The 23,901-nt window shown below is 48.8% G+C and overlaps 1 protein-coding gene across 4 annotated transcripts in view; it reads right to left on the bottom strand.

Annotated features, from left to right (window-relative positions):
* Positions 1 to 23,901, bottom strand: part of FNDC4 (fibronectin type III domain containing 4) — a 761,063-nt gene that overhangs the window by 54,399 nt on the left and 682,763 nt on the right. For all 4 annotated transcript variants that reach the window (XM_069605448.1, XM_069605449.1, XM_069605450.1 and 1 more), the window contains 2 exons: positions 15,485 to 15,689; positions 12,010 to 12,099 (listed from right to left, as the gene is read on the bottom strand). In XM_069605448.1, coding sequence (XP_069461549.1) covers positions 12,010 to 12,099; positions 15,485 to 15,689 — 295 coding nt within the window. The remainder of the gene's footprint in view (positions 1 to 12,009; positions 12,100 to 15,484; positions 15,690 to 23,901) is intronic.

Raw genomic sequence — 23,901 nt, 5'->3', positions numbered from 1 at the left:
TGCTTTCATGTGTTTATAGGCTTTTCATTACGTGCGTTGCAGGGATCGAACATAAGATTGCATAAGCAGGTGATAAGGGCAGCTCGTGGGTATCCAGCATTCACCAGTGACCAGGAGCTACCACTGGGGGGCAAGGGAGTAGTGCTTAGCGTTCCGCTCATAGAACGTCCATATAAAATAGATGGTTCCCTCCATTATTTATGATCCCTTACGCTTTAAATGTTGTATAGATGTGTTCTAAAATGTATTTATAGCCTGCTTCAAACACACAGAGTTAAATTCACATAGGCGTGTTTGTTCGGTATCAGTTGGCCTCGGGAGCCAAAAGTAGCTACTGGCAGCTGTTTGTGTCCAGCTAACCAGGCTCTTATAGGCTACAAGCAGGAGCTAAGTAGCTCCCCGCAATTTCGAACCCCGCGTTGGCAGCAATCTGTCGCAGCTGAGCCTCCTCTCCTTCATAGAAGCTCTTAAAGCCTGGATATTTACACAAACAGATACAGGCTGGAAGCCTACACAACCTAAGAAAAAGGGGAGCCCAGCACTATGAAAAGGTGGTACCAAGACTAACCAATGAATCTGGGTCCAACATGGAGACTGAGCATCAAGAAATAAAATAAATGAGAAGCAGAAGACTTCAAACAGCCCCAGGCAAGCACCTTTCCTTCCTACGTGAAGCACGGCTCTAGCTAAGCACTCACCCACCTGCCCTACTCATCTACACCATACCACACTCAGTATCCTGTATCTCACTGGGAAAAGTAGATCTCATCAAATAATGTAGTTGGATGTTCATGTCCAAGCCTGCTATTCTGTACTGCTTATCTTTGAGTTGCGCTGTTTGCAGGAAAGATAATAGCATAGGGCGAGACCATAGAGCAGGGTTGGACACTCATCCTCTATACGTGCATGCTTAAACTCTCGCGAGATCAATGTTTGCCTGATACACGGAATCGTTTTTTCTTATCAATCCTTTTTTTTCAGAGTTCTGTTTCCACGGAACCCCCGACGCATCGACATGTAATAGGAATTGTTTGGAGACGTCAGTGGTGATTAGCTCTGCTGTGTTAAACAACTCCTCTTGTAATTGTTGAAAGTCTCTAGGACTTTAGTCACTCTACATGACCTTGGTTGGACATTTGTAAGAATGAATTTCACTACCAGTACTAGGATGAAAAGACATGTTTGGGCTATATCTTCAGTAGGAGCCTATGAGTCTAAGCAAAGATTTCAGACCTTTTTTCCTGTTGTTATAGGGATCAAAAGATCAGACTTTTGATAGCTGCATCTGTGATTCTGTTCCCAACTTGTTAACCCAGATAACACTAATGGTTGCACTTGTGTATAGGTGCGTTACAAATGCCATATCATATCAACACACACTTGGATGGGTTAGTGGTTGAAAGAGGGTGTTTCAGTATGAACCATGAAAGATGGTGTTTCAGTATGGACCATGAAAGATGGTGTTTCAGTATGCACTATGAAAGATGGTGTTGTAGTATGGACCATGGAAGATGGTGTTTCAGTATGGACCATGAAAGATGTTGTTTCAGTATGGACTATGAAAGATGGCGTTGTATGGATATGCACCTGCTTATGCTTTATCAAGCTGGAGAAATTGGCCCTTATGTGTGTGAAATGTGGCAAATGGTCAGTGTAATCCAAAAGGAAGAACCACAAGATGGCATAAACCTTGAAGGGTAGTGAAGATAGTTTATTTCTTTTTAAATGTACAATGTAGTGTTACTTGCCAATACCCTTAAATCGGGTCTATGGTGGAAATTATTTTTCGATTGGCCAAACTTCATGATAACCTCAATGTTTGGAATTGGACATCTATCTAGTTCAGAGATGCCACTGACATACCTGAAATCGATACAAAAGCGCCACATATCATCTGGTTTCTATACCAACAGCAAGAGTGAGGACCATTAATTATAGGATTATGTGATGACTCTGAGCTCTAGCATTTTCTTTACTTTGATATTGATGACTTGTATGAATGTGTTTGGAAGTAGATAAGGTCTTTGCCTCCCCACTTTTTTCCAGTGCAGTTCGTAGGTTTACAGTGATTTCACCAAAAAAAAACAACGACAAACCAAAGCATCTAATAAAAAGCATGTAATGCCAAAGCATCGAAAGGCTATCTTTTACATGTAAAAGTGCCTTTCCATCTAAATCAGTCCATCGAACATATAAATGGACTGGTTTCAATGGAAATGCACTTTTACATGTAAAAGATAGCATTTCAATGCTTTTTTTGTTAACTTTAAAATGTTACATGGAGCTGTCCAGTGCTGAAATGTCGGCGCTGGCCAGCTCCTTGTAACGTTTTAATTTGTTTTTGTATATTGGGAGTGGGTTCCCCCCATCCTCCCAAACCCCAAACCCACCCCAACCCTAAGCCTAACCTAACCCTAACCCTAGCCCCAACCCTAAACCTAATGTAACCCTTAATCTAACCCTAGCCCCAACCCTAACCCCAACCCTTACCCTAATGTAACCCTTAATCTAACCCTAGCCCCAACCCTAAACCTAACCCCAACCTTTACCCTAATGTAACCCTTAATCTAACCCTAGCCCCAACCCTAACCCTAACCCCAACCCTTACCCTAATGTAACCATTAATCTAACCCTAGCCCCAACCCTAACCCTAATGTAACCCTTAATCTAACCCACCCTAGCCCCTACCCTAACTCTAGATCCAACCCTAACCCCAACCCTAACCCTAATCTAACCCCTAATCTAACCCTAGCTCCAACCCTAACCCCACTAATTTCGATGGATCCATCGAATTATATACAACAAAATGGCTATTCGATGGAATGGAATTTCGTTGCATATAATTCGATGGCTTGGTATTAGATGCTTTGGTGTTCGATGGATTGACCAGATACCCAGTTCGTATTCTATGATATAATCCTTTGAACTACCCATGTTTTTCGGAGACAAATGGCTAATACTGTTGAAGGAAAGACTTTACCTACATTTTCTGTCAACAATAATGCATGCTGCCCGTTGGGCTCCTCGATGATGTGACCTTGCAGTCATCACCACACGCACCTGGGAATAACATCTCCTGCTCAACAATGTAGCTTAAATACTTAAAAAAAAAACATAACCCCAAGCCAAGGCACCCAGATCCTCGCAGAAGCTCAACTAAGTCTGGAAGATATCTCACATAGCTCCACACAAGGAAAACCTGACGCGGATCCAGTATACTGGACTAAGGATTCAAGACAAGGTAAAAAACCCAGAACAGATGCTGGCAATGCAATTATGCATTACGGGGCAGTAGGATTAATGCAATGACCTGCTTTACCATCCCAAAGACATTATTTCCACACCCGAAGAGGACAGTTACAGGAGACCTTCACCCCTCTCATCGTTAACGCATAGAGCGACGGGGAGCTCAGCCCTTCACAGTACTGCAGCCATACACAAGGACTCCATCGCTTCCACAAGATTGTTTCCCTCAAAGCTGCAACCATGAGGGTGAGAGAGTTTCCATAAAGCAGTCCAACCCCCATTAAAATCTACTGGACAAATACTCAATACAGAGCACAGGGGAACCCTTCCCTAACTATCTCGTCCCCCAGCACACACACCGACCCGCAGGCTACAGAGGATCACCCAATCAAACCCCAGAACAGAGCAGCCTCCAATCAAAGGCGAGGAGAGAGAGCAGCAGCAGCCCATCCACCAGGAGAAACAGACAGGGGAAAGAGATCCAAGATGGTGGATGACCTATTGGAAGACTTCCTTCAGGAATTCAGGATTGTAAAGCTTCCCAGTCAGAGGCCAGGCTCAGACGTGACCGCTCCAGCCACTAAGGCAGAAGGGTCTGTGCCACCATGTAAGTAGATGGATACATTCTTTAACAGGGGTTTTTCAAATGTGCTCTTCACTCATAGGGAGGTTTAAGTCGGATTGGCAGGCGCTCGTTTTCTAGGTGTTCTGTGCATGTATTTAAGCTGCAAGCAGAAGTGTGAAATGTTAGCTCTGCTGGAATCAGATGCATAAGGTGGTCTGCTGTTTGATCAAGGAGGTGTTTGATTATTTCTTTAAATTCTGTGGTCATAGTTGCTCACGTCCTCCTGTATGTTGATGCAGTATTTTCCACGTTTGCCATCTGCTTGTTATACCCAAGTAGTTGTGTTCCGTGCGGCCACAGAGCCTCCTTGGTGGACAGGTCTGATGGTTGGTCTCTGACTATTTGTCAGTGATCTCATGATCTAATATAGTCCTCAACCGTTCTCTTTCATGATGGACTCGTCTTTACATCTCTTCTCAGTTTCTTCCTGTTTACAAGTTATGTTGTTTCAGGTGCAGTCCTGGTAGTGGGGTCCAGTTAAGTGTTTGCATGTGTTACATTTCTGCTCTTTGATATTCTATGTGCCTCATTACGAGGAAGGAGGTAGCCATGCCGCAATTTGCGGCATGGCTACCCCATTCCGAGTACCGGATCCGGATTCCCTGAATGGGGAAATACCGGGCCATTATGACCTTGGTGGCCCGGTATTTCCCCATTCAGGGAACCCGGACCCAGTCCATCCCCATTCCCATTTGAATTCAATGGGAATGTGAAGCATACTAACAACGGGCCCGTTAATGACAGGCCCGTTGTTAGCATGCTGGGCCGCTCGTGGGACCCGCTAAGAGGGTCTGGTAAAACCAGGCGTCCTTAGTGGGCCCCGCAAGCGGACCTCGTAATGAGGCGGTAGGGGGGTAACGGGGCCGGCAACTCTACCGGCCCTGTTAAACCCTATCTCATTCCTCGTAATGAGGCCCTATGTCTTTATTTCCAGTTCTGATGTAGAGGGGGTGGAGGGGGGGGGGCTGTCATACATCCTCCTCTTAAGACTCCTTTCAGATCACCATATAACTTTTTAGCAATAATACCCGAACCGGCCGGCTGGATCGGGTATTATTGCTATTAGCACCCTGGGTTTGCAATCCAGAAACTCGGGGTGAGGCATCCCGTTCATTGAAACAAAATACTTACTTAAGATGGCCGCCATGGATCAGGAAGGTGGGCCTCTATACAGTGCCCCTCTTCCAGTTCCATGGCAGCCAGCACGGATACGGAGGAGCAGCAGCGGCGGGCGCCACCACCACTGAAGTAATCGGGTAAGTGGGGCTGTGGGTGGCAGGGACGGGAAATTGGAAGTGAAGGGAAGGGAGGATGGGGGAAGATGGCGGGGCGGGGGAAGCAGCCATCAGTTTGCTTGGAACGGGAGCTTGCATCGGTCACTTCAGCCCGCGATCCAAGAAACCTGATTGGTTGCATCCCCACAGATCCCCCCCGGGTCTAATACAGTTTCAGATTTGCAGTGGGTCACAGTGTGGGTCTGCTCTTCTGGTGTGCATGGCGAGAGTGATTGGGACACAGAGGTTGCCAACATGTGGTGCTGGTTTCTCTCTCTCTCAGAAGGGTGAGGCTTTCAAACCCAGGGCCAAATCTGAATGGATGGCGTCCGGATCTTGGCACTGCGAACCTAGGAAAGGCTGAATGGGACAACCACCTGCGATGGGTTAACTGTCACGTGTTTGAATAACAGGAGCCCTGTGATTGGCTCTCAGTTTCCTATCTAGCCTATTGCTTGCCTATCAAAGAAAGCTGCACCTGGGGTCGAATCCAAAGGTGACGAGGAAGCAATGCTGGCCTCCATCCTTTCAAGACCATATTCTGAAGGTGGTTGTCAAGCTCTGATGTAACTCCCTTCCCCTTCTCCTCACCTGAGAGATCTGATGAATCGTCTTGGTACTTCTTCTTCAGTCTCTCTTGCCTCTCTGTGTTTATTTTCTTCCTGGTCTTTTTATCGTGCAAAAAGGGACGAGCTCCCTGGGATGCCACGCTGTCGGTATATGTTATAACCAGACAGGGGGGCCTCCCGGGAGCCGGTTCCAGAGCAGGGAAAAAGCCAAATGGCAGAAAAAACCCTGCTAGTTGGTTCCACGGTGTGCAGGCCGGTTGGAGGCGTATGCGGTTGAGTAGAGTCCGGATGAAAAGATACTTGGCATGCAGGAGATTCTGGAGCTGATAATGGAGCAGATCCACAAGAGATTCCAACGAGAGGACTGAGAGGTCAGTCTGCCCAGAGAGGAGAAAACCCAGACCGAACAGCAAGAAGAGACGGATAAGTAGCTGGGAAACACAGGAGGGGAAACACAAGATATCCGAAGCAGGTTACAGGGCTGAAAGGAAGGGACGCTAGCGGCGTCTGGAGCAAGAGACACGGGGGAGAAGCAATAGCAGAAGGGAAGTGAAAACGGAGGATGAACAAACACAGAAGCGTTACCTTCGCGGAGCATAGAAGATGCAACGCGAGGAAGAAAGGATCGAACCTGCATTAATAGACGCGGCGGCCATCTTGGAGAACAACTAGAACTTTGAATCCGAACTCCGCTGACGTAACGGAACCGCTAATGGCGCTTCCAGATGTCCCACAAACGCCGCCATGCGGAATGCATGACAGTGGTGCACACACACCAGAGAGAGGCCCACCAAGCTGCTCTTCTCTTGACCCAGCGGAACCATTGAAGTCACAGGCCATCCTGATCCTATTTCCTTTGGCATCTGGCTGTGATCCCTGTGCGGACACTAGTCGGAGAAGGTTGGACCAGAGCAACCACAGTCAGCAGCATCTGCAGCACGTGGCTGACAAGAATCGCATGAATCGGGCAGGCAAGATTGTCCGGGGCTCAGACGATAGAGTTTCCAGTCCCTATTTCATCACTGTTGCCCCTTCCAGAATCAACAGGCAACGAGATGCTGCCAGTCATGCAAGGGACCTCCGATCCTACCACAGAGTCTGTGTGGGAACACTGGCAAATCATTCATCAGAGCAATGCAGTCATGCAAGGGACCTACGATGCTGCCACAGAGCCTGTGCGAGAACATTGGCAACACAGTAATGCAAGGGACCTCTGATGCTGCCACAGAGCCTGTGGGAGAACATTGGCAACACAGACATGCAAGGGACCTCCGATGCTGCCACAGAGCCTGTGCCAGAACACTGGCAATGCAGTCATGCAAGGGACCTCTGATGCTGCCACAGAGTCTGTGCGAGTACACTGGCAATGCAGTCATGCAAGGGACCTCCGTTGCTGCCACAGAGCCTGTGCGAGTACACTGGCAACGCAGTCATGCAAGGGACCTCCGATGCTGCCACAGAGCCTGTGCCAGAACACTGGCAATGCAGTCATGCAAAGGCCACAGAGCCTGTACGAGTATACTGGCAATGCAGTCATGCACGGGACCTTCGATGCTGCCACAGAGCCTGTGCCAGTACACTGGCAATGCAGTCATGCAAAGGCCACAGAGCCTGTACGAGTATACTGGCAATGCAGTCATGCACGGGACCTTCGATGCTGCCACAGAGCCTGTGCCAGTACACTGGAAATGCAGTCATGCAAAGGCCCTCCAATACTGCCACAGAGCCTGTGCGAGAACACTGCAATGCAGTCATGCAAGGGACCACCGATGCTGCCACAGAGCCTGTGCGAGAACACTGGCAATGCAGTCATGCAAGGGACCTCCGATGCTGCCACAGAGCCTGCGCGAGAACACTGGCAATGCAGTCATGCAAGGGACCTCCGATGCTGCCACAGATCCTGTGCCAGTACACTGGCAATGCAGTCATGCAAGGGACCTCCGATGCTGCCACAGAGCCTGTGCCAGTACACTGGCAATGCAGTCATGCAAGGGACCTCCGTTCCTGCCACAGAGCCTGTGCGCGAACACTGCCAATGCAGTCATGCAATGGACCTCCAATGCTGCCACAGAGCCTGTGCAAGAACACTGGCAATGCAGTCATGCAAGCGACCTCCGATCCTGCCACAGAGCCTGTGTGGGAACACTGGCAAATCATTCATCAGAGCAATGCAGTCATGCAAGGGACCTCCGATGCTGCCACAGAGCCTGTGCTAGAACACTGGCAAAGCAGTCTAGCAAGGGACCTCCGATGCTGCAACAGAGCCTGTGCGAGAACACTGGCAATGCAGTCATGCAAGGGACCTCCAATGCTGCCACAGAGCCTGTGCGAGAACACTGCAATGCAGTCATGCAAGGGACCTCCGATGCTGCCACAAAGCCTGTGCGAGAACACTGGCAATGCAGTCATGCAAGGGACCTCCGATGCTGCCACAGAGCCTGTGCGAGAACACTGGCAATGCAGTCATGCAAAGGCCACAGAGCCTTTACGAGTATACTGGCAATGCAGTCATGCACGGGACCTCTGATGCTGCCACAGAGCCTGTGCCAGTACACTGGCAATGCAGTCATGCAAAGGCCACAGAGCCTGTACGAGTATACTGGCAATGCAGTCATGCACGGGACCTTCGATGCTGCCACAGAGCCTGTGCCAGTACACTGGCAATGCAGTCATGCAAAGGACCTCCAATGCTGCCACAGAGCCTGTGCGAGAACACTGCAATGCAGTCATGCAAGGGACCTCTGATGCTGCCACAAAGCCTGTGCGAGAACACTGGCAATGCAGTCATGCAAGGGACCTCCGATGCTGCCACAGAGCCTGTGCGAGAACACTGGCAATGCAGTCATGCAAAGGCCACAGAGCCTGTACGAGTATACTGGCAATGCAGTTATGCACGGGACCTCCGATGCTGCCACAGAGCCTGTGCCAGTACACTGGCAATGCAGTCATGCAAAGGCCAAAGAGCCTGTACGAGTATACTGGCAATGCAGTCATGCACGGGACCTTCGATGCTGCCACAGAGCCTGTGCCAGTACACTGGCAATGCAGTCATGCAAAGGACCTCCAATGCTGCCACAGAGCCTGTGCGAGAACACTGCAATGCAGTCATGCAAGGGACCTCCGATGCTGCCACAGAGCCTGTGCGAGAACACTGGCAATGCAGTCATGCAAAGGCCACAGAGCCTGTACGAGTATACTGGCAATGCAGTCATGCACGGGACCTCCAATGCTGCCACAGAGCCTGTGCGAGAACACTGCAATGCAGTCATGCAAGGGACCTCCGATGCTGCCACAGAGCCTGTGCCAGAACACTAGTAATGCAGTCATGCAAGGGACCTCCAATGCTGCCACAGAGCCTGTGCCAGTACACTGGCAATGCAGTCATGCAAAGGCCACAGAGCCTGTACGAGTATACTGGCAATGCAGTCATGCACAGGACCTTCGATGCTGCCACAGAGCCTGTGCCAGTACACTGGCAATGCAGTCATGCAAAGGACCTCCAATGCTGCCACAGAGCCTGTGCGAGAACACTGCAATGCAGTCATGCATGGGACCTCCGATGCTGCCACAAAGCCTGTGCGAGAACACTGGCAATGCAGTCATGCAAAGGCCACAGAGCCTGTACGAGTATACTGGCAATGCAGTCATGCACGGGACCTCCGATGCTGCCACAGAGCCTGTGCCAGTACACTGGCAATGCAGTCATGCAAAGGCCACAGAGCCTGTACGAGTATACTGGCAATGCAGTCATGCACGGGACCTTCGATGCTGCCAAAGAGCCTGTGCCAGTACACTGGCAATACAGTCATGCAAAGGACCTCCAATGCTGCCACAGAGCCTGTGCGAGAACACTGCAATGCAGTCATGCAAGGGACCTCCGATGCTGCCACAGAGCCTGTGCGAGAACACTGGCAATGAAGTCATGCAAAGGCCACAGAGCCTGTACGAGTATACTGGCAATGCAGTCATGCACGGGACCTCCAATGCTTCCACAGAGCCTGTGCGAGAACACTTAAACCTGGTTGAGAGACCATAATAAAAACTTCATCGTGCGGTTCTAAAGTGGAACATTGGGCTGAACCAAGAAGGACCTGCCCATATGTTCAACTGCAGCACTGGGCATCAAAGGAGGACCGTCCCACATGCAGGATTGCTGCATACCAAACTGATGCATTGCTACAGTGTGAACTTAGACCAAAAGCACTGCCTGAAACATTCCAAGAGCCTGAATTGCATGTTGAACTGCTTGACATTGAGAATTTCGCCAAAGGACCCCATTAGCTTAAATAAATAAATAAATAAATAACATTAGCTGCACTTTATCATGCAATAAGTGAGATTGATCAAAGGAATGCTGTTACATTGGGGTTTATTTTGGATCTGCCCACACAAAGGGGCCACCAGTTGCGCCACCCATCAAAGTCTCAATCGGGAACGTCTTGAAAGGGTTGTTGCTGTTTTGTGAACACTTCAAGAATACAGAGACTGTTGGAGAACCCGCAAGTCTAAGATGAGGGCAGCTTTGACCTGGACACTCTCTGGAGTCCATGTAAACCCCATAATGAGGATTGGAGTCTTTCATGCTTTACTCCTGCACTGATCTAAAGCTTGTCCCTACACATTGCCATTGCTTTCCTCAAAGGGGGTGACCAATTTACCTGTAGATAGTCATGGTACTTACCTACATTCAGGGGGGGCATTGCATTTATGGTAACACAGAGAAGACAGCTATCCATAGAATAAAAGTGTTGCATTGTGAGTCTAAAACCCTGCACAAAGGTTAAGGGTTTGTCTCTTGGCTGCACAATCAGAACTTGCAGAAAAAGGGGTACTCACGCTCCGGTAACAAGTCAAAAATAAAACACCTTGAGGAGCACCTCACTCCAACAACCACACTTTGGGACCATGAGATAGTTACCACAATTCAATATATTCTTAATTTTCTATTATCCATAAAAACCTCAAAAGCCAACATTACAACGCATGGAACTATTCTTCTAAAAGACATCCAATGACCGTGCTCAAGGGGTTAGTAAAGTGAAAGGTGTTCAAGTGCAAATTCAATTAAGGTCCTTATGATGACATGTTTTATATTCCCACGACTTGTTTACCCAAAAAACCCCACGAAATTGACCAGTGTATTGAGAACCATTTTGATCACTCTACCCAGTGTGTGTCCATTATCACATTACAACATCACTGGAGCAGAGACAATGGGCGACACATTTTTCAATCTCTAAATGGTGTTTTAGACTCAGTCACCAGTTTTGCCTATTGATTTCTTTTAAACAGTAGAGAATCGTCGACACTTGGTGTTTCGGCCATTTCACAGAGGTTACTGCCACCTTTCTTCCTTCCTCTTTACTTAAAATTTAAAGCGCTCATCAGGGCAAAGACAATTATAAGATGACATATGTGCCCCTAAAAATGTTTTTTTTTAAAAAAAAGGTTTTTTTCTTATCAAATCTTGACAGTTGGAATACTTTTCGGCTCACCACTTTATTTAATGTGTGCTCCTAACCAGGAGTCATCCAAAAGCACACGGCTACGTTCTCTGCTGCCACGTATAAATCAATTTTCTTTTATCCCTTTTCTTTTATATATTCTCCTGTATCAGTGTCTTTCGCCATATGTGAGGCAATTCTGCATGCTCCCTTATGATATGATATAATGTGGCATTTATAACGTCCCTGTACATAAGTCTTTCTTCGCTCTTGCCGCACATGCTGCGCACAGTCAAGGTCCCAGCTCAATGTGCGTCAGTTGGTCAGAACTACTCTAGGGGGAGAGTGCAAGCAGAGGGCATTCTGGCCGGGGGATGGAAAGCCTGCTTAGCTTGGTGAGGGGTCTCTCCCTGTGCTCTCGGGAGACATTCTTTCCAACATGGTGGACACATTGCAACAAGCCAAAAGTGCAAGTTTCCAACACTGTACCATCTACTACTGCAGTAGATGAGAGGTTTGCACTCTCTTTGCAATTCTCTTTGTTGGCAAAACACAACAAACACCAAGACAACAAATACATCTACACCTGTACAGAACGATTCACAGTAACAATGTCAACCTCTAGTACGTGAGTCAGGTCTTGGCGGTACGTTAGTTATTTGGAAAGTGGTTGCTTGAGTGTGGCAATGAATGACATCTTGAGTAGCAGAGTTTGAGCTTCAGAGGATAAATGTGTGGAAGAGTGAGCGACCGGATGACCAGCGGAGGAACGCATGATTGGATAATGGTAATCAAGTGATGGATTAACCACGTGCATGAGGTGAAGGCGGTGCAGGCTGCGACTCACTCACCTGCCCACATGAGGAGGACCACCACAATGATAATGATCTCCCCCGTTTCCAGGTGCCGCTCCTTGTCCACACCTTCCACAGTGATGTCACCTGCGGGGGCAGAAACATCAATTATTCCAACAGAAGGGCCAGACATTGGCGTTGGGTTCCAAATGGGACCTCCCAGGACCGGTCAATAACCCGCCAAGGAAGAGACCTGGTGAAAATGCCCATTCAACCTCATGCTCTGCCCATTTGTTTGGTAGTACTTTCTACCTCCCTAACAGGAAACACTTGGCCACAGTACACCTCCCGCTCATTGGCATGGGCGCAGGAACATCAGCTGGTACAAGAACATCTAAATCCAACCGCATTAAAATCAGGAAACATTAACACAGGCGAAGACCAAGGGCTCTATTGTCAATCGCTCTTAGAAGGAACATAATGGGCCTAATTATGAGTCCGGCAGTAGCCGTGCCGGTAAAACTTGAAGTCATGAATTTACGGGTGCCCAGCAATGGGGATTTACCGGGGCATTTCAGCCCCGGTGGACTCGGTAAATCCCCATTGCCCCCTGCCAGTAATTATTACTCTCCATTCCCCTTTGAGTTACACTGGACTCAACAGGAATGGGGAGGTCGGATGCACCGGCACCATTCGTGAATGGTCCATCTGTCGAGGTCTGCTCGCGGGTGCCGGTCAGACCTGGTGGGCGTAAAGGCACCCGCATTCAGAACTCATAGTTTTCCAGTCCTGTAACAATGGTACCGGCAAGTTTACCGGTACCGATGAGACTGGACCGGCAAATTTATAATCTGGCCCACTTTATCAGAGCTACCGCTCCAGGTAAATCCAGCAAAAGCTCCCTAGGACTAACACCTGTTGCCCCACTCATAACCTTGCATTAAATACGTGGCACCAAGTGCCAGCAACAGTAAATGACTTTGGCAGTCATTCCACCAGAATTACCACCAACCCCTGAATCAGGCCCATAGGTTTGATATAGAGCTTTACGACTTGTCTGTTCTGCAGTGTACCACTTGACAATATACCTGGGAAGTAGACCTCCTTAACATCATCGAAACATCCCTCATCTTGGTTCTATCACACAGATACCATTTTGGTGACACACTGGCGCCACTTGCATCGCTTGCGTAGAGGTCAGGATGCTTGGTGAATGAACCTATCACCATTGGGAACACGGTGACAACTCTTCCCGGCTACAGAGACTTTGAGTGGGTGTTGTGCGACGCAGCACTGGTGTGGCGTGTGTAGATCTACTAGGGTTTACAATATGAAGGTGGAGGATTGTAAACATGGCAGTAACTGTTCTCAGCTGGCAGTCTCTGAAACTCAAATGCAAGCGCTTCTCCAGTATTCTACTTATTTAATTTATTAATTACTGTGTAATCGTTTTATGTTCCGTACATTTAAAACAAATGTATGTTATGTTACAGTTGTATTTAGTTCAATTAAACCTTTACAACTTTTATAATTTACAGTATAAAATCTTATATCCAATAAAGTATTTACACATATATAGCTAATCACATGAATATATCAACAACAGATGGTAGTAGAACACACTAATCATTAAAACATCATCATCTTTTCAAATTCCTCTGTTCTCTCTCACTTTCTTTGCATTGTTTCATCACTGTCTTTAGTTTACAACATTCTTTTTAAAAGCCATTGTGACATTTTGCCAAACCCTAAAAAGTGCAATGTGCAATGTCCCGTAGTCAGAGTTCAAACAATATTGCCAGAATTCTATTGTTTTGACCGTTTTGTAATTATGTACGAATCGGGTTTATAATGACATGTAGGTAGGACCTAAACTCGGACACTCTGTTAATACACGTCTTAGTGTTTCTAGATTCACACTACATTTGCATATTTGACAGAATCTTTGATCTTTTCACAGTTTTCATCTCGCTACACATAAAACTCTAACTGTGTTCCGTATTGTCCTGAAAAAGGCATGCATAATATTGCTTTATGCCGAAACAGTGTTGTAACTAAGCCTGGGCGATCCTTACTGCTAGGCCTTCGAATCCTCTGATTTTGATCTGCCTACATTTTGTGAATGTGTAAAGTGTACTTGGGGAGTGGGGAGGACATACCCTATCTGCTCCCATTTCACGCTTCGCCCTACAAATTCAAGTGCCTTACCACCAGCATGTATTTTCATGCTGCCATTAATGCAATGGATTCCTTTGGAATATGTCTGAAATGAGCACCTGTGATCACTAAATGCAGGTGGTATGTATACTTTCCACCCACTTGGTTGACAAATGAAGAGTAAAGTCGATTCTGCTTCTGTTTTACTCCTCCCTTTTCCATGATGCTGCACATATGAGGAACATTGCACAGAGGGAAACATTTGCACAAAGTGCAAATGGAGGCGATCCCCTCCATGCAATTAATGCGGGCAATCAAAATGACCCACAGGGTTTTGTGTTGTATAGTGGGACTCCTTTGACTGAACAACTGAAGGGTAGAAACAGGTTTCTAAGTATTCAGACTGAGACCAGGCCTAAGTATGTTTTTCAGTTGAACCCATGAGTGTGTTGATATTTCAGATCGGGTCATATTGAAGATTTAGCCGATTCAGCAGCATGCAGAAGATGCTGATGATGATATCAGGTTTTGATATAGTGCTTCATGCCAGATCCCACTTTTAAGCGCTGTTGTCACAGCGGTTAATATTTCCCAGTTTAATGACACTGAATGTATCGACCTAGGAAAGATGGTGGGCTAAAATGGCCATAGGGGTCCGGGATTTGACGTTGCAATGAGTACGCTATCCCCATGTCGAGGTGAGCACTTGTCTCATCAGGAGTTTGGCGGTAGCCCTTAAATGCGGCGGTAATGGCATTACCGCCGCATTTATGGGCTGGCCCAATCAGGAGCTGGGCACTAAATTGGCTGTTTTACCTCCAGCTTATTCCGCCAGCTGTATTAACACGTGGTATTAGCACCAAAAATTCCCCATTGGGTTCAGTGGACCCAACGGGGAATAGGTATTTACCGTTAACGCCGAACCGGTGATCCGGCAGTAATACCGCCGGAACGGTTGCCGCTAACACTATTACAGTTGGGCGGTATTGCAGCCGGGATACTTCCCAACTCGTGAGGAGACCCTTACGATAGTAGCTGTCCTCCCATGTGTATGAAACAGTTTAAGGACTTTGTTCTTAGTTGTGCCACTCTCACTGAGACCAGTAGGCAATTCTGGCATATGTAGAAACTGGCAAAGTGTTAGAGGTTGAGAACACAGGGTCAACTCTACCTTTGATCACAGTCTTCCGATCAATGGTACACACTAGAGATGATTCTGGTTTTGGTAGAACATGTTGAGGGCTCTCATCACTCTTGCCCTGGTCTCTGTCCTCGGGTTGATGGAGAGAGATGCGGTGATGCGGTGCATGGCATGGATTATGGGATTCCTAGAAATGATCCAAGAGAAGATCCGGAGGCGGAGGCGGATTCTTACCTTGGTTGGAGCTGTTGGACGGTAGCCGGTCGGTCTCTTTCAGGGTCCGGAAGTGAACCCGCTTGCTGGCCTGGCTCTCGCTGTACAGCCCGATGGATTGCACCTGAATGATGTAGTCGGTGTCCTCTTCCAGGTCCCACAGCACGCAGGCCCGGTTGGTCGTGTTGACCTCTCGGATGAACCTTTGCATCTGCCCATCTTGCCTCTGTGGAAAGCCAAGAAACCATTGGATTGATTGACTCACTGCACTTTAATAGTCCTTTATACCTCCATGTGGCCTCTGAGGGTTGGTGACATACCACAGAACTAGTCAACACTGGGGCTTCAGGTCTGAGGCCACTGCATGAGGTCTGGAAGGTGGCGGCGGGATCCCGATAGGAAATGCCGGCCGGGTTTTTGGTGCCTCAACGGTAAAACATCTTTTCTATTTGGAGGTTAGTTTGGTGTGGCGGAGGGGACACAAGGTGCTAATGGCTAGTGTTCAGCCATGAACGGGAAGTGGGGAGAGTCATATTTAAAAAAATTAGCTGGGGCAAATCCAAGACAGAAGGGACTACCTGCAAACCCCACCGCATGAGGTATTTTGGCACAGGAGGCACGTACCACAAATGTGGTAAGTATTGTGAGGCAAATTCATACACTGGCCCCCTATATACTAGGCAGAGTGTTCTATCAGAATTGAAGTGATTGCACTAACAGCTCAGATAAGAACCAATCAGATGCAAAGCTCTGACACAGAGAAGCCACTGGAGACAGCAGCCCCTTTGAAGAGAAGGCTTTAGATACCGGTCAATGGCATGAGGCATGCTAGGGTCCATGCAAAGTCTGGCACAAGCCATGCCAGATGATGGCATACCATCACGCAGGACAGTCGTTTATACCAAGGAGTCACAATAAGCCAAACACAGCCGAGGAGTCAAGGCAGTCAAGGAAGTACCAAGTACTGGAGCGGGGGGTTGAACCCATCAAACACGCGGCTATCACTGAGTGATGAGAATTCAACCAGTGTCAATGGCACCGCAGAGGCTATCGCTCAGTGGTTAGGACAGTATATTGGATGCTACTTAAGCTTGTGTAGGGTTAGCATGCAACGTTAGCTCTTCAGATGCTATGAATTATTTATACTCTGTTTTTTTATGGGGCCAATTTATTAAAGGAACTTGCATACGTCAGGAAGATACCATTAGAACCAGGCTGATCATTGCACTCCATCGCCAATGCCCCAACTGGAGATGCATAGTACCACAGTTCAACATTGGACTGGCCCATCCTTTTAGACCAGACCAACCAGTGCCCCGGCATTGCAATCCACATCTATTTAACAGGGAACAGTGGCCCAATATGTGGATCCACTCCTTAGCACGCTGGTCACCATTTTAGGGAGCAGGCGGGGCAGTGGGGCGCATGAAATTTGTGGATCCACTCCTTATTAACACGCTGGCCTCCATTTTAGGGAGCAGGCGGGGCAGTGGGGCGCATCAAATCTGTGGATCCACTCCTTAGCACGCTGGCCTCCATTTTAGTGAGCAGGCGGGGCAGCGGGGCGCATGTCTACTGATGCAAACAGTGAGTGCCTGTTGTGTGGTGTGCATTGCTTTGTAGTCTTGAAGACATCAGGCACTTACCGTCCATCCTCCCCTCATTTGAATTGTGTATTAGCGGATTCACTTTTTCAAATCCCCCAGTGGAATTCCCAATGAATGCCCCAACGGCTTTTGTCATTTTGTTGGGGGGGCAATAAAGATTTTGGGAGGGAGAAGGGAACATCTCAAGTGATCCAAACGCTTTCATTCTTTAATTTGGAGGATAAGAGGTTATAGTGATGGGGGAGGATGTCCCATGCGTCACCGATATTAATATCTGCTTCATCATCATCATCCTCAAAAACATTGTAACTCTCACAAAAAGTATTGATATGAATGTCAGCTCAGTATTATTACTAACAGTTTATTAGTACCAGAAGAGTTTGCATGCACATTATATATATATATATATATATATATATATACATAGATATATAATATATAAATGATATTCAAACAAGTATAAGTTATCAATTCACGTAATATTGAAATATTGTAGATGACAATCACTAGCATCTTCATAACATTCAATAACAACATGATAAAACTCTGGCTCTAATATTATTTTCCTTTGTGATTATTACCATCATTTCTTTTCCATACTCCTACTATTAATACTGCCCAAAATGAAAATATGACCATTGTTATTGATCTTCTTTCAATGGATACAAGTACCAATAGTATTATTATTGTTACTACTATGAATACTAATAAGGGTAATCTTTGCTAGGTAACACTCTCCCTCCCCCAGACTAGCCCAAACCACCCACAAGAGTGGACGGCCCCATGACACGATAAGAAGCGAGGGCAGGTTGTGAATTTGTTACCGTGAAAAATACCTGTATTGTGAACCAAGACAAGCCAGTGCGGACTGCATTAAACTCCTGGGGAGTTACTAAACCTGCCCCCCTGGCAGTGGAGCCAGCCCTACAGGCTACGTTACAACTTCTGGAAAGTTAGTAAACCTGCCCCCTGGCAGCGGAGCCAGCCCTACAGGCTACGTTACAACTTCTGGGAAGTTACTAAACCTGCCCCCTGGCAGCGGAGCCAGCCCTACAGGCTACGTTACAACTTCTGGACAGTTACTAAACCTGCCCCCCTGGCAGTGGAGCCAGCCCTACAGGCTACGTTACAACTTCTGGAAAGTTACTAAACCTGCCCCCTAGCAGCGGAGCCAGCCCTACAGGCTACGTTACAACTTCTGGACAGTTACTAAACCTGCCCCCCTGGCAGTGGAGCCAGCCCTACAGGCTATGTTACAACTTCTGGAAAGTTACTAAACCTGCCACCCTGGCAGTGGAGCCAGCCCTACAGGCTATGTTACAACTTCTGGAAAGTTACTAAACCTGCCCCCCTGGCAGTAGAGCCAGCCCTACAGGCTACGTTACAACTTCTGGACAGTTACTAAACCTGCCGCCCTGGCAGCAGAGAAAGCCCTACAGGCTATGTTACAACTTCTGGAAAGTTACTAAACCTGCCCCTCTGGCAGTGGAGCCAGCCCTACAGGCTACGTTACAACTTCTGGAAAGTTACTAAACCTGCCCCCTAGCAGCGGAGCCAGCCCTACAGGCTACGTTACAACTTCTGGAAAGTTACTAAACCTGCCCCCTAGCAGCGGAGCCAGCCCTACAGGCTACGTTACAACTTCTGGACAGTTACTAAACCTGCCCCCCTGGCAGCGGAGCCAGCCCTACAGGCTACGTTACAACTTCTGGAAAGTTACTAAACCTGCCCCCTAGCAGCGGAGCCAGCCCTACAGGCTACGTTACAACTTCTGGACAGTTACTAAACCTGCCCCCCTGGCAGCGGAGCCAGCCCTACAGGCTACGTTACAACTTCTGGAAAGTTACTAAACCTGCCCCCCTGGCAGCGGAGCCAGCCCTACAGGCTACGTTACAACTTCTGGAAAGTTACTAAACCTGCCCCCTAGCAGCGGAGCCAGCCCTACAGGCTACGTTACAACTTCTGGACAGTTACTAAACCTGCCCCCCTGGCAGTGGAGCCAGCCCTACAGGCTACGTTACAACTTCTGGAAAGTTACTAAACCTGCCCCCTAGCAGCGGAGCCAGCCCTACAGGCTACGTTACAACTTCTGGACAGTTACTAAACCTGCCCCCCTGGCAGTGGAGCCAGCCCTACAGGCTATGTTACAACGTCTGGAAAGTTACTAAACCTGCCCCCCTGGCAGTGGAGCCAGCCCTACAGGCTACGTTACAACTTCTGGACAGTTACTAAACCTGCCCCCCTGGCAGTGGAGCCAGCCCTACAGGCTACGTTACAACTTCTGGAAAGTTACTAAACCTGCCCCCTAGCAGCGGAGCCAGCCCTACAGGCTACGTTACAACTTCTGGACAGTTACTAAACCTGCCCCCCTGGCAGTGGAGCCAGCCCTACAGGCTATGTTACAACTTCTGGAAAGTTACTAAACCTGCCACCCTGGCAGTGGAGCCAGCCCTACAGGCTACGTTACAACTTCTGGAAAGTTACTAAACCTGCCCCCCTGGCAGTGGAGCCAGCCCTACAGGCTACGTTACAAGGCTATGTTTTGACTCAGGGAAGTTACTAAACCTGCCCCCTAGCAGCGGAGCCTGCCCTACAGGCTATGTTACAACTTCTGGAAAGTTACTAAACCTGCCCCCCTGGCAGTAGAGCCAGCCCTACAGGCTACGTTACAACTTCTGGACAGTTACTAAACCTGCCGCCCTGGCAGTGGAGAAAGCCCTACAGGCTATGTTACAACTTCTGGAAAGTTACTAAACCTGCCCCTCTGGCAGTGGAGCCAGCCCTACAGGCTACGTTACAACTTCTGGAAAGTTACTAAACCTGCCCCCTAGCAGCGGAGCCAGCCCTACGGGCTGTGTTGCAACTTCTGGGAAGTTACTAAACTTTCCCTCTGGCAGTGGAGCCAGCCCTACAGGCTATCCTACAACTTCTGGGAAGTTACTAAACCTGCCGCCCTGACAGTGGAGAAAGCCCTACAGGCTACGTTACAACTTCTGGAAAGTTACTAAACCTGCCCCCTAGCAGCGGAGCCAGCCCTACAGGCTACGTTACAACTTCTGGACAGTTACTAAACCTGCCCCCCTGGCAGCGGAGCCAGCCCTACAGGCTACGTTACAACTTCTGGAAAGTTACTAAACCTGCCCCCCTGGCAGCGGAGCCAGCCCTACAGGCTACGTTACAACTTCTGGAAAGTTACTAAACCTGCCCCCTAGCAGCGGAGCCAGCCCTACAGGCTACGTTACATCTTCTGGACAGTTACTAAACCTGCCCCCCTGGCAGTGGAGCCAGCCCTACAGGCTACGTTACAACTTCTGGAAAGTTACTAAACCTGCCCCCTAGCAGCGGAGCCAGCCCTACAGGCTACGTTACAACTTCTGGACAGTTACTAAACCTGCCCCCCTGGCAGTGGAGCCAGCCCTACAGGCTATGTTACAACTTCTGGAAAGTTACTAAACCTGCCACCCTGGTAGTGGAGCCAGCCCTACAGGCTACGTTACAACTTCTGGAAAGTTACTAAACCTGCCCCCCTGGCAGTGGAGCCAGCCCTACAGGCTACGTTACAAGGCTATGTTTTGACTCAGGGAAGTTACTAAACCTGCCCCCTAGCAGCGGAGCCTGCCCTACGGGCTATGTTACAACTTCTGGAAAGTTACTAAACCTGCCCCCCTGGCAGTAGAGCCAGCCCTACAGGCTACGTTACAACTTCTGGAGAGTTACTAAACCTGCCGCCCTGGCAGTGGAGAAAGCCCTACAGGCTATGTTACAACTTCTGGAAAGTTACTAAACCTGCCCCTCTGGCAGTGGAGCCAGCCCTACAGGCTACGTTACAACTTCTGGAAAGTTACTAAACCTGCCCCCTAGCAGCGGAGCCAGCCCTACAGGCTACGTTACAACTTCTGGACAGTTACTAAATCTGCCGCCCTGGCAGTGGAGCCAGCCCTACAGGCTACGTTACAACTTCTGGAAAGTTACTAAACCTGCCCCCCTGGCAGTGGAGCCAGCCCTACAGGCTACGTTACAAGGCTATGTTTTGACTCAGGGAAGTTACTAAACCTGCCCCCTAGCAGCGGAGCCTGCCCTACAGGCTATGTTACAACCTCTGGAAAGTTACTAAACCTGCCCCCCTGGCAGTGGAGCCAGCCCTACAGGCTATGTTACAACTTCTGGAAAGTTACTAAACCTGCCCCTCTGGCAGTGGAGCCAGCCCTACAGGCTACGTTACAACTTCTGGACAGTTACTAAACCTGCCGCCCTGGCAGTGGAGAAAGCCCTACAGGCTATGTTACAACTTCTGGAAAGTTACTAAACCTGCCCCTCTGGCAGTGGAGCCAGCCCTACAGGCTACGTTACAACTTCTGGAAAGTTACTAAACCTGCCCCCTAGCAGCGGAGCCAGCCCTACAGGCTACGTTACAACTTCTGGAAAGTTACTAAACCTGCCCCCTAGCAGCGGAGCCAGCCCTACAGGCTACGTTACAACTTCTGGACAGTTACTAAACCTGCCCCCCTGGCAGCGGAGCCAGCCCTACAGGCTACGTTACAACTTCTGGAAAGTTACTAAACCTGCCCCCTAGCAGCGGAGCCAGCCCTACAGGCTACGTTACAACTTCTGGACAGTTACTAAACCTGCCCCTCTGGCAGTGGAGCCAGCCCTACAGGCTACGTTACAACTTCTGGAAAGTTACTAAACCTGCCCCCCTGGCAGTGGAGCCAGCCCTACAGGCTACGTTACAAGGCTATGTTTTGACTCAGGGAAGTTACTAAACCTGCCCCCTAGCAGCGGAGCCTGCCCTACAGGCTATGTTACAACCTCTGGAAAGTTACTAAACCTGCCCCCCTGGCAGTGGAGCCAGCCCTACAGGCTATGTTACAACTTCTGGAAAGTTACTAAACCTGCCCCGCTGACAGTAGAGTCAGCCCTACGGGCTATGTTGCAACTTCTGGGAAGTTACTAAACTTTCCCTCTGGCAGTGGAGCCAGCCCTACAGGCTACATTACAACTTCTGGAAAGTTACTAAACCTGCCCCCTAGCAGCGGAGCCAGCCCTACAGGCTACGTTACAACTTCTGGACAGTTACTAAACCTGCCGCCCTGGCAGTGGAGAAAGCCCTACAGGCTATGTTACAACTTCTGGAAAGTTACTAAACCTGCCCCTCTGGCAGTGGAGCCAGCCCTACAGGCTATGTTACAACTTCTGGAAAGTTACTAAACCTGCCCCCCTGGCAGTGGAGCCAGCCCTACAGGCTACGTTACAACTTCTGGAAAGTTACTAAACCTGCCCCCCTGGCAGTGGAGCCAGCCCTACAGGCTACGTTACAAGGCTATGTTTTGACTCAGGGAAGTTACTAAACCTGCCCCCTAGCAGCGGAGCCTGCCCTACAGGCTATGTTACAACTTCTGGAAAGTTACTAAACCTGCCCCCCTGACAGTGGAGCCAGCCCTACAGGCTATGTTACAACTTCTGGAAAGTTACTAAATCTGCCCCGCTGGCAGTAGTGTCAGCCCTACGGGCTGTGTTGCAACTTCTGGGAAGTTACTAAACTTTCCCTCTGGCAGTGGAGCCAGCCCTACAGGCTATCCTACAACTTCTGGGAAGTTACTAAACCTGCCGCCCTGACAGTGGAGAAAGCCCTACAGGCTATGTTACAACTTCTGGAAAGTTACTAAACTTTCCCCCTGGCAGTGGAGCCAGCCCTACAGGCTATGTTTTAACTTATGGAAAGTTACTGAATCTGACCCCATGACAGTGGAGCCAGCCCTACAGGCTATGTTTTAACTTATGAAAAGTTACTGAACCTGACCCCCTGGCAGTGGAGCCAGCCCTACAGGCTATGTTACAACTTCTGGGAAGTTTCTAAACTTTCCCCCTGGCAGTGGAGCCAGCCCTACACGCTATGTTACAACTTCTGGGAAGTTACTAAACTTTCCCTCTGGCAGTGGAGCCAGCCCTACAGGCTGTGTTTTAACTTATGGGAAGTTACTGAACCTGACCCCCTGGCAGTGTCACCAGCCCTACAGGTTATGTTACAACTTCTGGGAAGTTTCTAAACTTTCCCCCTGGCAGTGGAGCCAGCCCTACACGCTATGTTACAACTTCTGGGAAGTTACTAAACTTTCCCCCTGGCAGTGGAGCCAGCCCTACACGCTATGTTACAACTTCTGGGAAGTTACTAAACTTTCCCTCTGGCAGTGGAGCCAGCCCTACACGCTATGTTACAACTTCTGGGAAGTTACTAAACTTTCCCCCTGGCAGTGGAGCCAGCCCTACACGCTATGTTACAACTTCTGGGAAGTTACTAAACTTTCCCTCTGGCAGTGGAGCCAGCCCTACAGGCTGTGTTTTAACTTATGGAAAGTTACTGAACCTGACCTCCTGCAGTGGAGCCAGCCCTACGGGCTATGTTACAACGTTTGGAAGTTACTAAACTTTCCCTCTGGCAGTGGAGCCAGCCCTACAGGCTGTGTTTTAACTTATGGGAAGTTACTGAACCTGACCCCCTGGCAGTGGAGCCAGCCCTACAGGTTATGTTACAACTTCTGGGAAGTTTCTAAACTTTCCCCCTGGCAGTGGAGCCAGCCCTACACGCTATGTTACAACTTCTGGGAAGTTACTAAACTTTCCCTCTGGCAGTGGAGCCAGCCCTACAGGCTGTGTTTTAACTTATGGTAAGTTACTGAACCTGACCCCCTGGCAGTGGAGCCAGCCCTACGGGCTATGTTACAACTTCTTGGAAGTTACTAAACTTTCCCTCTGGCAGTGGAGCCAGCCCTACAGGCTGTGTTTTAACATATGGGAAGTTACTGAACCTGACCCCCTGGCAGTGGAGCCAGC

This window comes from Ambystoma mexicanum, chromosome 4p (genome assembly GCF_040938575.1).
Source record: "Ambystoma mexicanum isolate Mex_15411 chromosome 4p, UKY_AmexF1_1, whole genome shotgun sequence".
Taxonomy (NCBI): Eukaryota; Metazoa; Chordata; class Amphibia; order Caudata; family Ambystomatidae; genus Ambystoma; species Ambystoma mexicanum.
This window is presented reverse-complemented; position numbering and strand designations above follow the sequence as displayed.